Below are 21,130 nucleotides of genomic sequence, written 5' to 3' on the forward strand. Positions count from 1 at the left end.
TTGCTAAACGAGAAATGATTGAAATAAAAATGTATGCGTTGCTTTTTGATGAAATTTTCGAAAGCAATCGCGTATGTGGAAAAAAGTCAGATGTAAACACGCAAATGTCGAACAGAGTAGCCGTGTCAAGCAAAATGTTGGCGCTCAAGTGGATGTACTAAATATGCAGAGAGATCAGTGCAATAATCTTCGCTTACCAAATCCAAGCTGCTGGCCTCATCACTCGAACACGAGTTGGTATTCAGCGAATTGGTTTCGCTGCGTTGCGCCATCAAATCCAAATGTTGCACCAATCGAATGAGCTGCTGCAGACAGTCCCTGTCCTCGCTATCGAGAATAGACTTTTGCAACATTTGTGAAATCCGGCGACGTAACTCTTCATTGGCAGGATCAATCAGCTGGTTGTCAAAGAGAAATATCGATTAATTTTTCCGTTATCTTACTGAAACTTTGAAACACTCACATTGATTTCATTTTCCGCATGCTGCTGATTATTTGGCGATGTGATGAGGGAATCACCGCTTGCGTCACCATTTCCACATTGTCCAAAAATCAGCTGCATGGGATCTTCCTGATTCGCCCAAACGTTCTTTACGGTCGGGGGTGTGGCAGTTTGTGATGTGGTCGAAGCTGTTGTATGGCTCTGCACAGACCACTGAAAAAGAATTTGCAATTATTAGAGCAAAGCGATAAATACATGCATAAATAAGTATGTTTTTCTATGAATGAAAAAATGCAGTTTTAAGTTTTTAGATATTTCGGGTAAATTATTTCTATACATACCCTGCAGAAAAAAATTATCAATTGAATAAAATAACCAACTTCTAGTTAGCTTTTCTGTGGGATTTCGATAAATACGTAACTTTTAATTAGCTATGACAAAACTAACTTTAAGTTAAGTTAAGTTAATACACTTTTTTCTGCATTTCGCAGATTCTTTTTCGTGTTCAGGGTAAATAAAATAAAGGTCGAAATTTTGTATTATCATTTTGATGTTAGGTCTGATCGAATTTAAATACGAGACCAACTACAAAAGAATATCGACAGGTCGGTGGTTTTCGACGCGGAGCGATGCTAGCAAAACGATGCAACTCAGGCGACAACTCCAACGATAGCGAAGGTATTTATCTGCTTCACAGCACAAACAAATTTTAATCCACAAAAACAAAAGTTTTAAGTGGAAAAAATAAAATTGTTGCTGCTAAAATTGTAAGCGCGTCTAACTAAAAAGCAATCAATATGACTGAGCATGCATGAGCGCCTGTGTGTATGAGTGTGTGTGTGTGTGTGTGTGTGTGTGTGTGTTGGCATGTGAGCGCCAGCAACAAGCAATTACAACTTGCAGTAGCATTCAGCGAACATCCAGCCTACGCCAACCAACTGCCACCCCACCGCTGCAAATGGGCAATCATTAGCGCCGCTGCTTATTTAGCAACAAAATAGTAATTGTTGCATTGCCACGCTATTCCTTCGCATTGCTGGCGTGCTGCCGCCACCAACAACACCTTGGATGCCACAACTGCATACTCAAAGCACGCTGCGTGTTAACGCTTCACCATTCGCTGATCCTTCTACGCCAATTCACTGATTTTGGTGTTGATTTGCGCAATTAAAATGCGCTCAGGTGTGCTGTAAATCTAAATACACGCGCCTCTGTTGTTATTGTTTTAATTTGTTTGGTCTGACTCTTTTTTTTTTTTTGTTAATTCATAAATATTGCATTTGATTGAACTTCTGCTGGTTCGCATGCGCGGCAAGGTTGGGCGGCTGGTTGGTTGGTTGGTCGGTCGGCTGGTAGTTTAATGGATTTTCAACTCGAATGATTTTTAAGGTTTGCAAATATGTATGTTTGTATGTATGTATTTGGAAAATTGCGGTTAATAGTATTTTGAAAAAAAGTAGAAAAATGCACAGTAGCTCAGAAAAAATAGGGGCAGTGTACTTCATAAAAATCTCGCAATAACTCAAATGAATATCGACATAATCACCAATAGACATGAGAGCGATAGAAAGCTGATAATTAAAATTTCTGAGGCGAGTGCCAACTTTTTAACCACATATATTAACGATACTTTAATACTGATTACTAATTTAATAATGTTAAAATACACATTGTAGGGTGATGGGTAAGCAAATCAGGGAGAGAATGCGAGATGCATATGACATTAATTATCTCAACTTTATAAAATCAAGGTAACCAAAGAACTGCGCTTTGAAGAAACCAATATGTATAGTAAGTTGGTTCCTTTACTAAGTACTCGTCTCTATATACATACATCAAAAAAAATAGTTTTTTTTTTTATCATAGTCCCCCAAATGCTTAATCGCGTGGTATGTAATATTTTGAGACCCCAGAAAATCGGTTATGCAAATTATTTCAAATTTTAGGTGCACATACATATACATATATGTATATATATATGAACGTGAAATTTTGCTTAGCTAATTAAGCTTTCATTAGCATTTAGCTACCGTTTTTATACAGAAACACACTCACTAATTGACTTATTTATCCAATCATTCATCGTGGCCATTCACAGAAGAAACAACTCATTTACATAGTTTAGCACTACAATGTGACGCATGCGCTGCTGTGTTGTGGTAGCAGGTATAAACCCAGTCAACATTTTTATATAAAAGTGAATCGAACTCGAGTCTTATTTACACGCTTTTGTCTATTGAGAATCATACACGGCGCATTTTCAGAATTATAAAACGAGTTGCAGCAGTGCTAAGAAAGCGGCTCTTACATACACATGTATATGTATGTGAGGAAAGGGTAGTTTAATGTCTCGCTAGTGAGTTCCAAACGACTCGACAATCTTGCAAATGCTAGCTGGGAATATATACATATGTAAATATTTATGTGCCTGTGTGCTTGGAAAATATAACAGTTTTGAAAGCGCGTTTTCTAATTGCATAAATGAAGAGACGTCACGCGACGCAAAGCAAACGCCCTTCACACTTCATTAATTTACATAAAGAATAAACAAAAATTATAAAATTTTAATATGCTAATAAAGGAGCGTTATAGTCATACATACGTACACACATATATAAATGCCTACGAGCGTAGCGCGAAAGTTGGCCAAGTTCTATTTTTGAGCAGCGCAAACGGGTCAATAAACGCCTCAAAATCGTTATGAATTATAATTAGCGTAGAAGGAATAGTAGAACTTTGAAAAGGAAACCACCTATACTGCTTAAGCATAAAAATTGCAATTTCTAGAATAAAAATTTTTCAAACATTTAAGTCGAAGAGGAAATATTTTTTAACTAAATGTAAGGAACAAAATGAGAAAGTTTAAAATCATTAACTAATGTTAGCTTGCAATATGTATGTATGTAAGTATGAACATACTTGAATACATATATTCAGACAATTTTAATTTAAGCTAGTAAATGCGTTGCCAACGCCGTACTGCTAAAAAGTAGTTAGTATTAAAATTGAATATTTATCAAAATTGTATGTATTTATTTTTTACGATTTTATACGAAAAAATGTGTGGAGGCATGGTTAGATAAATAAAAAAATACGGTTATCATTATTTAAGATATTCTTCTATTCAGAGAGTGGTTGGAAGAAAAACTGCCCTGCAGAAAAAAATTATCAATTCGGAGTTCGATAAATAACTAACTTTTAATTAGCTATGACAAAACTAACTTTAAGTTAGTTATCGGGAGTTAGACATTATCGGGAGTTTGTTTCCTTTGCAAGTTCTTCTTTTTAAATATCCTCACAAAAATTACTTTCAATACACTTTTTTTCTGAACTTCGCAGATTATTTTTCGTATTCAGGTCAACAAAAAGGAAAATCGAAATTTTACTTTATCATTTTGAGGTTATGGCTGACGGGGTTCGAATATGGGACCACCTAGAGCGCAGTATATGTAAGCAAATATGAAATGTAATAAAATAAAGTAAATAAATAAATACATAAATAAGTAAAAAACTCAAATAAATATTTTGTTCTTCTTATTGATATTTTATGTCCAAAAGTAGTAAGCTACAAGTTAGTTGACATCTAATGCAGAGGAAACCAATTCTGACTATTTTGCGGCCATCGCCCTTCAAAAGTAGTTAGTTACGGCCAAAGGAAATAGTTACTAAATAATAAATTAATAGTTAGCTCCAAACTAGTTCCATTTCCTGAAGGGTAGTTACCACTAGTCGAATACTAGTTAGTTAATAGTTAGCTACAAACTAGTTCCATTTCCTGCAGGGTGTCTACATACATTTGTATATATGTACTACATAGATGTATGCATTTTTGTTAACCGTGAGCTTTACTTAACTTCCTACAACGAGGTATTAATTGCTAAGAAACTAGTTTGAACTTAAGTTTCTACACACAAAAATATATCAGAAGTTAACCGTAAACATTTATATGTCGTTTAACTTTCTAAACGAAATTACTACTACTTTACGAAGCTACTACAAACAGCTAAAAAAAATTATTTTAAAAATGAAAGTCATTTGACAATCGCTAATGCGCTGAAAGAGTAATTAAAAATTTATTTCTTTAAATAATTCTTTATGTAATTAGGCATTAATTAAAAAATTGTATTTATTAAATCTCATTAATATCAAAAAATTGCAAATGACATGGAATAATAAATTCATATCATTCATCGCTTTATGGAAGAACATAATAATCAAAAAAAAAGGATGTCGGTTATTATGCAGGCATTTCTCATTCATACGATATCTATTAATTATGGTTCAAAAGTACAGAATTTGAATTTCTTGAAATTTTTCTTTTTCTTTTGTTTTTTTTTTTTTTAATATTTTTATTGAGCTTTGTACCACGATTATTTTAATCGAAATGAAAAACAGCCATCACTTTTTGATTAAAAAATTACCTCATTTTCAATATCGTCGGATCCCTAGTCAGAGTTATAGATATAGGTAGCAGACGAAGTGCACTTTCCTCAAAGGAGTATTAATTTAGTATTTACCTTATCTTATCACTCTAATCGTGATTTCATTTCTTCCAAAAAGCCAAACAGCCATCTCATTTTCAGGGCAACCATCTTTGTTAGAAACGAAATCAACATAACTAAATAACATTTTTCTAATAGGTGACAATCCGCTACAAAAATATGTTCGGCGGTAAAATTTCCTAAATCTCAAAGTTTTCAAACTGGTGGCATCCTTCCAAAAAAATTTTTTCGGCTCTAAGCCTTCTTAAACCTCTTTCTTTTGACATCCTTGTTGCAATATTTACTTACTTTATCTTATCAATTTACTTTAAATGCAATTTTGTAACAGGTGGCATCTCTCTAATTATTATTTTTTTTGCTATATTTTAAGTTACACCTTTAGCAATGTATCGGTGAAAACTGTATTCAATTCCAGTCAGACAAAAATTCTAAAATTTGTTGTTGCTCTAATAAATACTCCAAATATTAACTTTTCTTTAATATCTATAATATACAGACACCAAACTTTTACAATTTTATTAGATGTAAAGATTTACTATTTAAAAGCTTTTTTAAACACTCCTACGTATTATACCAATATTGCACGGGTACATCTCTTTTATACATTCCGATGAATTAAAAAAAAATCCACATTTTTTTCGCTTAGTAAAACGAATAAGAATCGCAGCTAAAAATTAAAACTCTTTCCATATTATTTAGCTCAAAAAGATCAATGCCACTGTTAAGCTCACAATGCGAAGGCTATTCCTACGCTATTAGTAAAGCTTAAAGCATTCAAACGCACCCACCTTTAAACAAGCATGTCAGTGGCAAGTCAAAAAATGAATTATATTTTAATCCATCAATTAAATATATTCGCAACATCTGATTCTTTGATTTACTATCGCGCAAATTATTCCGATCAATACATGCAAAAAAAACTTAAACTTGAAACCAATTTTATGCGAATAATTAGTTTATTGCCATTTATGACAGCGCTTTGCTCAATTTAAAAGCAACAAAGTGGAAGGAATATATGTATGTACGTGTAAATGAATTTCAAGTTGAACAAATCAATCTCTTTTTTTTTTTTTGGAACGCTGTAATATCGATTTGTACGCCACAGCTGATGAGGTGCAGCAGCTAACGATCGAACAACAACAACAAGATATACAGCAAGTTAGTCAACCAATCAACCCACATTGCACTGAAAACAAAAACACCAAGAAAAAACTCTAACTAAAATTGTGATGAAACAAAGAGACACTGAGTCGACGGGCATTACTGGTTTAATAATGATTTATAAATTATGATATGTCCAATTCAATTTTGTAGCTTGTATCAGTTACACAGTTTGACTCGCATACTTACATACAAACAATGTAAAGCAGCCATTGTCAGTGGCCGCACAGCCAAATGTACGTAAATAGTTGCCCCAAGTCAGCTGCATACAACGAACACAAATGATTAAATTACCATAATTAGGCGCGCTAATATCGTTGACGCTATAACCGTAGCCGTAGCCGATTGTACACCGAGGTTACTCACACTCCCCAGTGACCAATTGCGGCCAAACGACTACATAGCCGCCTTAGGGTCCAACAAAGGCTAAATGGCGAACAGGCGATGGCGGCGCTTAACTATTGTAGTTAAGTAATAATAATTCAATCAGCCAAACAAAAGCATTGTGGAAATGTAAACAAATGAGCCACTAAAAATATACATATATGCATATGTAGGTAAGTACGTACGTAAGTTTATTCAACACCTCCAACATATTTGGTATAGTAAACTGTCTATTATTTGAACCAATCAACGAATGCTATAACTGTAAAAAAAACTTTGGACTGGAATTAATGGATATGAATGAAATGCTAACCCAAAAAAAAATTAAAGCTAGAACGATCGCTACAAGGATTTATACATATCCAGTTGCATATCCCGTTGCATATCCCGTTGCTTTTAATTATCTTTATTGCACTGTCTATATTTTAACTAACTATTTAACTATCTATTCAATTATGCAAGATTTTACTGTTAAAAACCTGAATATATACGCACATGTACGATAATACAAACAGGGTGGGCCGAATAAGACCTACCAATGTTAAACACGTATAACTTCTATATTTTTTAATACTATTGTTATTTTCTTTCGGCATGTTATAGTTAACCTCTTGGCAAATCATAATGGAAACTTACTGCAAGACCTTTAGCTCACACAAATTGATGTTTTAGATAATATTTTGATGTCGGATGAAGCGCATTCCCAAGCAAAACTGTAGATTGTGGGGCTCTGAAAATGAAAGGACACCACACCAGCATCAGTTACGCCCATTCAGATACGCTGTTTGGTGCGGTGTTAAGGCCGACAAAGTTGTCCGCCCGCCCCTTATTTCTTCGAGAATGAGGATTCTCTGGGGCTTCTTACAGAACAATGATTGAAAACTTTTTGCGGCCAACGGTTGTGGTTCCAACCAGATGGAGGGACTGCTAGGCAAACTATGGACCTGCTGCGTGAAATTGGTAGATCTTATTAGGCCCACCCTGTAGTACTCATAATATATGTACTACTTATTTTAGCATTAACCGGCACTTAGGACGCTTAATCATTGAAATATTGAAAAACTCGCTCAAGTGGCAAATGGGAACGGCTGTATTTAAATAGTAAACAAACAAAAGATATCTAGCTGTCTGTCACTCAAAGCGGAGATATCTATTTGTAGCACTTGGCCATTTGTGTATTATTTATTTGCCTCATTCTCGCATAGTATTTCTTTGGGTTTTACGCAGGCGTTGGCGAATTTCCGTACAATGTCTTAGTGGCCACCTGTGTTTCTGCTGGCCTATTCACATCGCTCTGGTTATTATGGACTTAATTGTATGGCGCCTTACACATACACATACACACACTTGCGCTAAATACTTACTTAAGTGGAGGTAGATGGGTTTTGTTTTGATTGCAAATCTTGACACCGCTGCCTGCCATATAAGAAGGTATTTGCGAAGAAAAAAAACAGGCCACTTTTCTAATGCCGGATAACAGTAAAAGTAAAAGATAAAATCAAAAAAACATAGAAAGTGGACTTTCCCGTGTTTTGTGAGGTATTTATTTGTGTGTTTTCCGCATTAGACTCACCCAAAATATACTTGGTGTGCCTATGTACATATGTACATACATATGTCATATTGGAACACATATCACTGTAAGCAGTTTGTTACTTAGGATCCCATATAAATATCGTTAGATAATAATATCAACATGAAGATGAAGGTTAGGTTAGGTTTGCTTGGCTGATGCATAGACCAATTACTAGTTCTCTTTGGCAAGAATTTTCCCATTTCTAAGCACCTCAGAAGCTTCATCAATGTTATTACATTATGCTTGCCGGTAGCATTTCTCTACTAATTGGTTTTACACATACGCAAAGATTTCAAAGATTTTATGCATACGTCCGCCTGGTAACTTCATAATCAGCACATTTAGCCACCTTGAAGAATAACTTGACTTCTCTCCGCTGTGTGCGAATTAGCTAAATCTACCACACGTGCAAAATCTCTGCTTTGGCCTCAAAGGTATTATGATAAGAGCTAGCTGGAGTATGGAGATCAAACAAAGTACTTATACAAACAAGTGCTACTTCAGCCTCGCTAGGCAATTGAGAAAAATAAACCTCCACAAATCTTTTATCTATTAGCCTTATGGTATATTTGGAAGTGCGCCAACAGGATTAAATTTAAAAAAAAAAACGGACAAAACTTATACTTACTTACTTACAGATTTTTAAGCTACTTTTCTAAGAGTTTTCTTTTTGGTTTTTAACTATTTCGAGTTTGCAGAAGACGAATTTGATATCATTTGATTTTTTCAAAGAATGTTTTTCGAGGTTACGGGCAAAACCCCAAAAATATAATTCGAACCTATATTTCGTAAGGCATTTCTGTTGTATCGCTTTAAAATGGCAAAAATAAAATCAGCTGTTCTCAAACTATAAAGTGCTGCCAGCTTGCTAGCCGAGCCCTACAAATATCTATACTGAAGAACTCGATCCTCAAAAGTACTCGATACCACAACCTATAACTATAACTGAACGACAGGTGCTACCTCTACGTCCTTACTAGGGTTAAAGTATTGCTTTCCAAATTCAGAAAGTTACAAATAAATTACGATTTTGGATAAAAAACTTGACAACTTACTAAGCAAATAAAGTCATCATCACAAAGCATCGCGGCGTTTTTTTTTTCACAGCTCCTCAATCGCCGTGAATATTCTTAAAGGTTGTTTGTTGTTGGCGGTTAAGGTGTTGCGTTGGCGTTTGAAAAATTTCAAATTTGTTGAGATTGAACTAAATTGTTATTGTATGCACAATTGAAAACAAGAAACAATCGTTTTATTACTGCTTATGGATATCGAAGTTCTGGTTTCTTTATTTGTGTTTTTGTTTCGATTAATGTAAATGAATTGAAGATGATTTGCTCAGATTTGTTATGTTAGATGATGTTGTTGCTGGATGCTGTTGCTTGCGGGTGGCGGGTGGCGGGTTACTGTTACTGTTGCTATTTTGTAATTTCAACCGAATATTGAAACTCAAGTAGCTGACGTAATGCGCGCTTGGCGGTGGGATGGGATCTTGCAATTATTCAAAACAATTTTTTCAGTGGCGAAAAAAATTTGCCTGAATGTTTCAGATCCGTGATATAAGGTTACAACTTATTGTTTTTCCCCCTTCTTTAAACAGAACAGGCCAACACTTTACAAATTGCTTTCCAAGATTCTCCTTAATTGCGCACAAAATAACAAAACAGAACTCAATCTTCAACTTTTTGTTTAATTAACTGGTATTGTTTTTTGCAGCATTGATTTTCTAATTTCTAAAGAGTTTCTTTCAGTTTTTGTTTAACTTTTTAACGACTCCAATCGAATGCTGTTTTTTTGTTTGTTTGTTTTTTATTTCACTCGTTTGGTCTTCGTTCTCCAGCTGGGAAGCGGCAAATGTCAGCAGCCACTCCTTTTTGATGCTCCAACACTCCAACTGCCAGCTCAGTGACTTACTGCCACACTAACACACTGCTGTGACTGTGACGATTGAGTCTGTTCGGTATAGCCAAATGCGCACCTTTTTGCGACGTCTTCCCGGCTGATGAAGATTTGGTGTTAGATATTTGCATGTAGTTGTGTGTGTCTTATTTCCCACCACTTGACGACCACTTAGCTTTCCCACTCTGCGGATTTTTCGCTTAGCTCTCGGATGTCTGCGAAATAAAACTTTTTACTGTTTTTCTTAGCTTAATTGGATTCTTTTGTCACTTTTTCTATTTGTTGGTTTGCTATTTTTTTTTTCTGTATCAGTTCAGTTGATTTATCACTTTGCCTTTAATTAAGCACTGTTGATTTCGCTGGTATTGCTTGTCAAGATGTGGGTATTTTATTATAATTAGAAAAATTTCGCCTCTTTTTCAGACGCATGAAACACTCAAAATAAAGCACTAAATTCGCCATTGAAGTAAATTTATTTGAATACAAAGTGTCGTGCACACGCGTCGAAGCACAAAACGTTTCGACACAAATTTTGCACACGAAACCTTTTAGGCGTGCGCAGTTCAACACGTTCTATGGTGAACTAATGTAGCGCCAAAACAGAGTCCATTTCCAAAGCTGGTTACGTGAGTAAAGTCCGTCCACTCAACGCTGCTTGTATGTACATAGGTGCCACTGAGTGAGTGCGCACTCATTATGATGGCTATGCACTCATCAACATTCGGCCTGTGCAAATAGCCACTTTTGCAAAATGACGCACTTGCTTCGCTACATTTGAGTGGTTTGGTTTTGTTTTGAGTGTTTTCCCTGAATATACCAACGAAGAAGAATGCACGTTTTTCGCGCTGGCAAATGCAACAAATGTTGGAAAACAAGTTCTATGTGCTTTACCAATTCCCTTCGTTGTTTACTTCCATGCGAATTATGCCCGCTTGTTTGCATGACCGCTTTTTGTCGAATCTTTTAGTAAAAAAAAAAAATACTTTTTTTTTTGCTGCTGCTTGAATCGTGTAAATACAATGCGGTAAGTCACATGGAAAACAATACAAAGCATTGTTCGACTATTGAGCTCCAACTTGCTGGTTTACTCCATCCCGATATTTCAACTCCAACGCTTTTTCTTATTTTATACAAATGAACACAGAAGTATGTATGTATGTACATTAGACTGCATCACCAAAAAAAGTTGCGGTTTTTCCGCCGGCATTACAAAATTTATTATATTTTAAGACGTCAACCAAAATATTTCGGAAAAATATTAAGATTTAAGCGAGTTGGACCGATTTGAAAATACCTCCAAAAATGGAGTTTTTTATGAATAAAAATATCTTCTTAAAGAACTTTTTGAAAAAGTCACCTCAGATGACAAAACAAATTAGGCTTAAAAATTCTGCATAAAAATATTTAGAAATCTTTTCAACGGAATCGTAATAATGAGATTTTTGATGCTGTTTTTTTTACTTTTTTCAAAGATTGATTTACGAAAAACTTAAATAACTGGGCCAAAACTATTCTAATTTAGACTTATGGGATCTCGGTAGAAAGGTATTTCCCACTATTTTTAACCGACTTCCAAAAAAGGAGGAGGTTATCCAGCTCACTTAAATTTTAATATTTTTTCGAAATATTTTGGTGGACGTCTTAAAATATAATAGATTTTATAATTCCAATGGAAAAACAGTACCGACTTTTTTTTGTATGGGGAGTGATGCAGTCTAATGTACATATATGTAAAATATTCTAGCCACGACAATGGCTTATTTATTTTGTTATTTTTTTACCCACAATTTGGCGTACGCTCTGTTCCCCTTTGTGCCCAAAACGTAGCTCAAATCGAACAAAGTTTCTAATAGATACCTGCATGTAACTTTATGGCGCCGAACGCATGTATGCATAGAGGCTCATAATACTTTAAATATTTTCGCTTAAGCGTCTTGAGTCTATTGGCTTTTATAGTATGCGTTCCATTATCAGCACTGCTTAGCGGTAATAGTGAATATTTTTGCAATGACAGAGATATAATAGCTTAGCAAACCATATTTAGACTAAATGACACATTTCTGAGCGTAGTTTTTGGTCAGCTGCAAACGGTTTCATAATTTTCTTGGATATAGAACAAACAATAAAATGTTAGTTATTATTTTTAAAATTTAATCCGAGAATTATTTCTTTTTCTGAGCTAAAAATTTGTAGAAAACCCCCTTTTTAGAAGCAAAGCAGGCATTGCAGATGGTATAGCTAAGATACTAAAGTGCCTTAACAGAACTTTATTCGAGGCAGACATTGTAAAACGAAATGAAAAATTCTCGTAGTCGGAAGATTATTTCAATAAAGGTTCATCCGTTTTTCTACTATGAGGAGTCTTTCGATGCGATAAGATAGTGACTAATATTCAATTACCTATCAAAGATAAATATAACCATCGGTTGAAAATGTATGCTCCCCTCAGTATTCTAATGCTGGGTTAGCTCGTATCTTTCCAATAGAACTTCTTAGGCTGAAATTGAAGATAGTTAGTCATAGGCTTTTGTGGCCACTTCTGGGGTACCACCGGGTAGTATTATTGGCCCGATTATTTTGCTTCTGTTTATCAATGACTTTGGAATCTTTTTTAAATCACTCAAAGTTTTTGCTCTGTGAAATATGATGGCCTATTTAGGAGCTAGAAAGTATTAGGAATTACAGTCTGTTTGTGTTGGAAAAACTCCTAAAAGCCAAGTATAGCTAAGCGAAGGAAATGGTAAATAAGTATCACGCGCTATTAATTATAGTGGATTAAAGGTAAGATATCGGATTATATGAAATACGCATTTATTGTTTACGTTGCTAGTCAAGAATCAATAAGGGCAATCAACGTATGTACATATATAATATCTCGTTCAAAAATTCCTAAGGAGCACGAAAGTAGTATAGGCTAGGCCAAAAGGCCATCGAAAGATTCGAAATAGTAGAGGACATTGCCAAAGGTAAGCAGTACCTTTGGATAGCAAATACTTAAGCAACGTAAAAACTTAAAAAGAGCCACATAAAATATCGACAATATACCACAGAGATAAGTAATTTCGCGGTGAAATATTTTACCTACCAGCAAAACTGCGAGTGTAATCTATGACAGTTGGTTGGCACACGCATTCAAGATAGGTGGTGGCTATTCAGATATCTACGGAGAAGGACCCCAGCCGCCACGTACTGCTATAAACTCACTAAGATCTTCATCTGGTATCACTAAGCACAAAAAACTGCATGCAGCCTGATTAACATAAACAAAGCTTAAGAGAAAAGTAGGTATTTTAGAAGAGTACTAGACTGATCCCACAGGAAGAACGCATACCATATTTCAAGTTAATCAATGGAGTCAAAATTTTCTGAAAGCAGCACAAAGAAGTAGCTTAGTAGGCGAATGGGTCAGGCCAATATACTCCTGTGTCATAAATTTGCATATAAAAGAATAGATTGGCAAACAAAAAGAACGAAAGAGTTTTTCTCAAATCACGACAAAAGCTATAAACGTGTAAGAGGCTACATATTGCACTTACCTTCAGAGTACATAAATACCATACCTTTGCACATTTATGGTCATTGTAAAACATGACAATACAAAACACATGCGTATGCACATAGCAAATTATGTAAAGACACGTGGGAGTATATGTATGCTTGTAATCAAGAGCACTGTGCCTTTTAGAGACGACGTAAAATCGGGTTGGCCCATTGATACAAGATTTTTTGTTTTGACGACAAGTAACCAATGTCTCAAAAGGGTTTACATATGTATGTAGGTGCCAACAGACATGTAGAATGTGTAAATAAATTCAAAAATTGCGCACAAAACACAATGGAACTTCACTTTTGTATCTGACGTAAATCACTTAAAAATATGCAGAAATAGAACGCGACTCGCACAACAGCTATGAATTTATAAATAACGAAATTATTCCACATCATTTATGTATAAGAAAAAATAATTTGCTTTATTTCAAATTAATTGCTATTTTCTACTGGCATTGTGTTTTTGTGTGTGGAATACGAAATGATGTACGAATTACTCGTTTAAGTGCGACCATTTAAAGCGCGCCAATAAATCACTCGAGTGGCATGTCTTTTTAGTAGATAGTGTGGGCACAATAAACTCAAGACACAGAGGCGGCAGCATTTGAACAAACAAATAATGTATTTATAGCAAAAGTTGCCGCTTGTGGGCTGATTTGTAGCTAAACATAGTAAATCCTTTAAATATTTGCGAAAAACGATTTATTCTTCTAAAGTAAACTCAAATGATGTGAAGAGGGTCTACACCAGTGCCAGCTAAAATACACACACACATGGCACACATAGTGCACATTGCCTCGCGGTGCCACTATGCAGCTGCCTGGCACTGGTCTACACTACCAATACCAAGTTCGTTGCTTAAGTCTTTTGTGTGTCACTAATTCTTTCTATCTCAAGCAATATGGATATGGAATTAATAATGGCTTATAAGTGAGGTAATTCTCTGCTATACCACTGTATTTATTTATGCATACGTATGTACATAGCTTAGGTTAAATTCGAAAAGGTAACATGGTTTATAAACTTTTTAAATTTCCTGCATTTTAAGCATCAATTTTTATTTTTAAATTATAATAAAATCAAATCATTTTCTCCCACCGATTTGAACCATAAGTTTATTACTCATTGTCCAAATATAAATATATATTTTTTTTTAATTTGTGGGAGTTAAACTTTCACAAAATTTTAATGGCCTTATCATTAAAAAATAAAGAATAATTTTAATGGTTTATAAATCGAAAATTTTTATGAAATGCCATTTTATAAAGTATTCTTTAACATTTTATGAACGAGAACGACAATATTTCAGAGATTTCACCAAATATGAATAAAAGTTGCATATATCTGATCTAAGTGTCCGTGGCTACGTACATTTGTATGTATATATGTGCATGCATACATAACTGCGATTGTTTGTGTGATTGCACATAAATAAGCAGCAACACCCACCCTTCTTCGAGTAAAGCCAAAAGTCGATCAGTCAGAAAGTGGACTTTAGACACGCATATTGTACATATATATGTATATACACCCTTTAACTAATTCAGCGCACATGCTTGCGCTCGCATCTATGTATGTATGAAATCGTATTTTATTTGGCACAAAAAAATCAAATCTCAATCTATTGGCAACACAGTGCAATGACAACTTTTCAATTTTTATTGCTGCTTGCCTGCCGGTCACTGTCACTGACAAATTGTTCGTTGTCCAATGGACGCCTGTTCTGCTCTGCCAATTGCCACTCTTGCCACAGCTGCTTGGCGAATGACTCAATTCGCTATCGAACTAGTATCTTAACAAACGTCACTGATTGTGAGTTCATTCATCGCAGTGCGCATATCGCCACTGCGGCAACAGCGTCGCTTGGTAAAGTTGGCGTTGGTAATACGATTATTGATTTCACGCCGCGTTACTGGCGCTGAAGGCGCGCAAATGTCGGTGCCAATGGAAAACAAATAGCCAGGAGCCAACAAGCAGGCGGCAATTTGGAAACGCTTTTAAGTGCCAAAAAAAAAAGTAATGAAAAATAACAACAACGTCAAATGAGATTAGTTACAAGGCATTCTGTGTTGTTGCAACATGAAAACTTCTGAATGGACCATTTTTATTGACCAGCAGTTCAAACGAATGAATGAATTGGATTTTGGCGTCGCAAAATTTTTCTATATATGTGCAAAAATGTACACAAACAAATAATCCTTTATTAGTCATTTAAACACGTGCAGTTTACGGAATACATAATACGCGATTAGAAGGCAAATGAAAACTGAAAATAGGCGAGGGTATTGTGAGCATTGAAAACTTGCAATTTTTTAACCTTAGGAAAAGTATATCGAAAAATATGCTTTATTCGATTCTTGGACCACGGACGGAACACTGACCTACAGAATATTTGCAACAGAGTAATCTCGATATATTTTTAAAAGAAGAAATCAGGCTCTAAGACAAATTATGTTTAATTTTTATTTTATTTGCATTCAGAGGTTGAGGGGTCATAACTTCAGCACTTTTTTGTTGATTTTAATAAATTATACCTAGTTTTATTACGCATAAGACGGGGTTTTGAAGGCATTTATTAAGGACAAATATAATTCAGAAAAAAATTTGGGAAAATTTCCTGTTGAACTTAAGTTTTTTGAACAGCTATTAGTGTTTCTGCCTTGGGTTTATTTTAATTGCCAAATTTTGTTCAAAAGTTTTGACGAAAAATCTACATAAATTTTTTCTACATATACGACAACGCACATTTTGTTTGCAAAAAATGAGGCTATGTATCGTACTAGTGATAAAAGATTGAAAATTTCTTTCTAAAAAATAATCACCTTTTAAAGCGCAGTTTTAACATTTTGTTTTCTTTTTTTACAGATTTTTTTGTAATATTTCAAAATATAACGAACCTAGTACCCCCTGTGATAGCTCAGTTTGTTTGTCAATGTAGTAGCTATAAATATTACTAATGATGAAAAATTGCGAAACTTTTTTCTAAGAAATAATCACTTTTTAAAGTGCGATTTGTGAATTTTTATTGTTGTTTTTTAAAGACTTTTTCTTAATACACATCTCAAAATTCCAGTACCGGATGCGAAAATTGTCTCGCCCAACGTGTTCAGCGACCTTGAAAACAAATTGTTAGAAGGATTTCGTGCGCGCAAGCATTGAAGGAAGAGTAATTTTAAACACTTGATGCGGAGGCACAAAACGTCCTCTAAATGTCAATATATTTTTGCACCAAATTCTTAGGGTTTAGTTTTTAGCCATATTGGAAGCTAAAAAGTTAGGTATTGATCAGGCATACATACACGGTTGCATTTTTTGCCGAGTGCGCTACATTATTTTTAATATAATTGGGGAATTTATTCGATTCGAGTCGAAAAGAGTAATCATTCCATTACGAATGCCGCGATTCAGGGCCGCCTTATTAGCCCAGAAATACAAAAGCACAAATAATGGGCCGATGCTGCTAAAATCACCCATTAAGAAAAAAGTGCAATTTCCTGCACATTTTATTGTTTCCCAATAAACATTTCTCAACCTTTCAATGTTTCTGAATTCATACTAAAACTCAAAATTCCTTAACAATTAAATGGAATAAAAATTCTTTATAATGTGAAGACATCGTCGCTACCATGTCAAATTATCGAATGTGGAAATGTGTATTTTTTAGGATAGCAAAAAAACGGCTGTAAAAAATGTTGTTGTCATTCGGAAAAAGTGTGGGATTCGACACTTTGTATCCTCTGCTTCAAATAAGACTAGAAATTTTACGATTTGCCAACATGCATATGATTCTACCCGCATGCGCAAGGTATCGTAAATGAAAAAGCATTTTTGCACATTCGATAGTTTGACATGGTAGCGACGACATGTCAAATTTGTTTTTTTCCATGAATGAGCTAAGAACTTCTGGATTCCAGGAAATTGTTCCACTTTCTTTCGCAAAATATTCGATCTGAGTTTTAGCTGTACCGGCGACGCAAAAATGTCATTTTCACTATTCACATAGCTTTTTTATATTTTCTATGTTTTCATTAGTTTTCTCTGTGCCGGCTTTACAGACTTACGCTTAACAGCGGCTAAATTCACTGTTCACAGCTCTGTTAATGATTTCAATTGCCTACTCGCACAGCTTGTAGTTCTTCATTCATCTTACTATCCACTATTGCCTACATTCAGGCGCACATTTAAAGCCACTTTACTTACCTTATCATTCGTTTCCTCTAATTCGAGTATCCGGAATTCCAACAGTTCATTTTGTTCGCGCAACTCATCCGCCTCCGTGCTCAATTGATGTTCCTGCTCCTCGAGTTGTTTCACACGTGCCATGAGTTGTTGTAATTTGGCATTATTGTTGATCTGTTGAATTGAAGCAGAAAAATTAGATTGCAATTCAAAGCACAAATATGTAAATATATAAAACTCACATCCATGCTGGTTTTTTCGGCATCGAGTATATGCTCCTTGGCCAAATTCAGCTCCGCATGTAAATGTTCGTTTTCCTTCTGCAAGATTTCATTATCCTTTTGCAGTTTTTGCAAATCAGTGCTGTAGGTGCGAATCTGTAAATGTTAAGCGGAGTAAGAATTGAAATAACATTTAGATATAAATTTTCTCAGGTGTCTCACTGCAAGCGATTACGGCAAAATTTACAAGAAATTGTTATTAATGCAAAAAATTGGCGCACTTACTACTTGAAAAACATGAACGCAATTTTCTCAAAATGTTGTTTAACAAAAGCTTTACTTAACATAAAATCGCTTTTGTCATCTATACTTGCTATGCTGTGGCTTTGCATAACATCACTCACACACATGTTTGCGCTTTTTATTGCACTCTTTGTTCATATGCAGCCCCTTTACAGCCAGCCTCACAGGTTCATTAACGAGCAGCCATAAAAATCGCCATTAACTTTGTCTCGCCGCATACTCGTTAGGCCAATGGGTTGCAAAGAGTGTTGCGCGACCAACAGCGGCGCGTCTGTCTGATTGACTTTCTTGGCGTAAGCTGCCACTCTGGCTGGCTTCTTAGCTGACTCTATGGCAATTTACTGATTGCGGCAATTCTCAATCACACAGCCACAAACATATCTACGCATAGAGTAAGTACAGTCATGCACATGCATATACAATTGTATATCACTTTACAATCTCACTTCTAGTGCCACAAAGAGAAGACAAGAAAAAAAAAACACGCATTACACCGAAAACACTAATTCCTGAAATAATTGCCAGGCACTTTTTCGCCACACTGATTTACACAATTTTGGTCGGCGGCAATAAAAAACTTAAAAGGATCGGAACGTCTACTCTTGTTTTTTAAGAACACATGTATGTATGTGTGACACTGTGCAACAAAAAATCTAAGAATTTTATTCCGAAGGGATGTAGAGTTAAAATTAGGATATTATCCCGATTTGAATAACAAATCACGACAGGATGAGTATATGGGTGAAAATGAAGCCAGCCAGCCAGCGATTTGTGCAAAAAAAGACAAGCGATTTAGGCGAGTGGTTAGAGTTGCTTACTAGCAGTCGATAAGATCAAAGTTGGATGACAAGTCAAACCTCCGAGTGTCAATTAACAGGCGGCAAAAAATACAAGTCTGTATATGTGTAGGCACCAAATGTGTGTGTACATGTCGAGGGCTTATATTCAATATTATCTGCAATTTTCATAAAAAGGAGATTCTGATATAAAAATCCTTAGCTTAATAGTCATCACTGATGTTAATGTTGACCTTGTATATCGATTGTATGAAGAATTTGTTATAGAATTGTAAAGTTAAAATTAATTTTAGTGATGACAGAAAGAAGTTTATAAGCCCTCGATATATTATTCTTTTATTGGTGTAGAAAAACATTTATTTCAGTGGAGAATTTGTTGCATTGTGTATTTTTATCTTAAGGCTTAACCATTCAATTGGAGTTTTACTTGGTGGTGGCTTTAGATAAAGATACTGCTGTTGTCAGTGGGCAAAAGCCCACACAAAGAGTACATACAAAAAATTGCTAATTAAATAGAAGCTGTGCGCCTTTCATGTTTAAATTACATCTAAAAAATATGAAGTATTCAGAAGCATTGTTTTTTTCGTAGTTCCTTAAAAAAAATCAAAGAAAATCATCTAGCAAAGAACTCTTAAATTATATGTCGTCTTTAGTTACGATTAGTTAGCTATATAATGATTATTTATCTTTGTTTTGATGGAAACAAAACGCAACCGTACACTACGAATAAGTTTTACATAATTTTCATTCTAGCAATAAGATTTCTTAAAAATTATGAGGCAAATTAAAGAAAGGGCATATGGCTTTGAATTTAAGACTTGCTTATACTTTTAAGTGCTTGCATCGGCGAAGCTTCACTTCCATGTAATTGTAAAGAATAATAAATTTTCTGATTGTTTTGTATAGGTACACTGGCTCAAGAGAAAGGATTAGAATTCATTCGAAAGCGAAAAATTATACCGAAGATAATAAAAAGCTGCAAGGGATTACAGAAGTTCGTTCCAAAATACATTAGTACTTCTTACGCTGTTGGTAAAATCAACCAACACAAGCATATATGTAAACCCCAGAAAGTTTCGGTCGCGATTCTTTACGTTTCGCAGTTATTGATATCCCTTTTTATTTGAATATTTTAAGTGCAACTATTTAAAAATAAAAAAAATCTAGAATCAGGATATTGTGGAAAAGGTATTAGATTTGCAGTTGGCATTGCATTAGCAAATTTTATGCTTGCTACAATAGTAATCGTGTGCATTTTATTGTTGTGAATTTACAAATGCACCGAATATGCAAATGCAGGAGCATACGCACAAGATCCTGAACAGCTCCAAGGTTTTAGTTTCATAATATTATTTTATATACTTTATTCGCGAAAGATTGCTTATCAATCCTGGATCCAGGAACTTATGAAATTTTGAAATTTTGTAGTTCAGTGCACTTGTTTCATCCATATAGTGTTGTCAGCGTGGATTTTGCAGAAAAAATTAACTTTTTACACCCATCGTAAGTACGTATGTATTAAGGTCTGTCTGCAGCACTCAAGAAAAACTAAAAAATCACAAGAAATGAAAAGAAGTTTTGTTTTTTCAAAATTCCTTAAATCAGTATGCAGCTCTTAAGAAAAAGTACTTTTCCCAGCAACAGAAACAATGAAAAATATTTCTTGCGATTGTTCTTGAAACCTGCATACGGGACTTTAAAAAGATGTTTTAGGCTCATGGAATTTATTTATGAAAAAAAAAAATCGGGTTCAGGGGCAGTTTGCCTCTTTTTATAAATTCTATATTTTAGTTACTTTCTTTTTGCTGAACGTTTTTATTTAGCCACTGGTGATGGAAAAGCGATAAAAGAAAGTGAATAATCAGTATTTCTTATCAACGACGAATTTAATTAATGCAAAAAACACAACTCATGGAAGGCAACAGCAAAAACCTGCCGCAAAGAGCATGTGCAAGTCGTGTGCTAGGCTAAGCGAAAACAAAAAAAAAAACAAAAAACAAAAGTATATGCACACTAACTAATACAAAGGGAATGAATGCACTAGCCGGATCTGTACGATCAAGTGTGCCATTCGCGGTTGAAGTGCATTGTCATCGGCCAAAAGTGAACGCCGCCATAGC

At 34.9% G+C, this 21,130-nt stretch overlaps 1 protein-coding gene across 1 annotated transcript in view; it reads right to left on the bottom strand.

Annotated features, from left to right (window-relative positions):
* Window positions 1-64: 64 nt before the first annotated feature.
* The window catches only part of LOC108370512 (rhoGEF domain-containing protein gxcJ-like), a 52,113-nt gene continuing 31,047 nt past the window's right edge, over window positions 65-21,130 (bottom strand). Inside the window, exons 4-7 of the mRNA XM_017625841.1 lie at window positions 17,932-18,066; window positions 17,711-17,863; window positions 464-655; window positions 65-398 (exon numbers count right to left, since the gene is read on the bottom strand). Coding sequence (XP_017481330.1) covers window positions 126-398; window positions 464-655; window positions 17,711-17,863; window positions 17,932-18,066 — 753 coding nt within the window. The 3' untranslated portion in view covers window positions 65-125. The remainder of the gene's footprint in view (window positions 399-463; window positions 656-17,710; window positions 17,864-17,931; window positions 18,067-21,130) is intronic.

This window comes from Rhagoletis zephyria, unplaced genomic scaffold, assembly GCF_001687245.7.
Source record: "Rhagoletis zephyria isolate East Lansing unplaced genomic scaffold, Rhagoletis_zephyria_1.1 Rzeph_scaffold_04287, whole genome shotgun sequence".
Lineage (NCBI taxonomy): Eukaryota > Metazoa > Arthropoda > Insecta > Diptera > Tephritidae > Rhagoletis > Rhagoletis zephyria.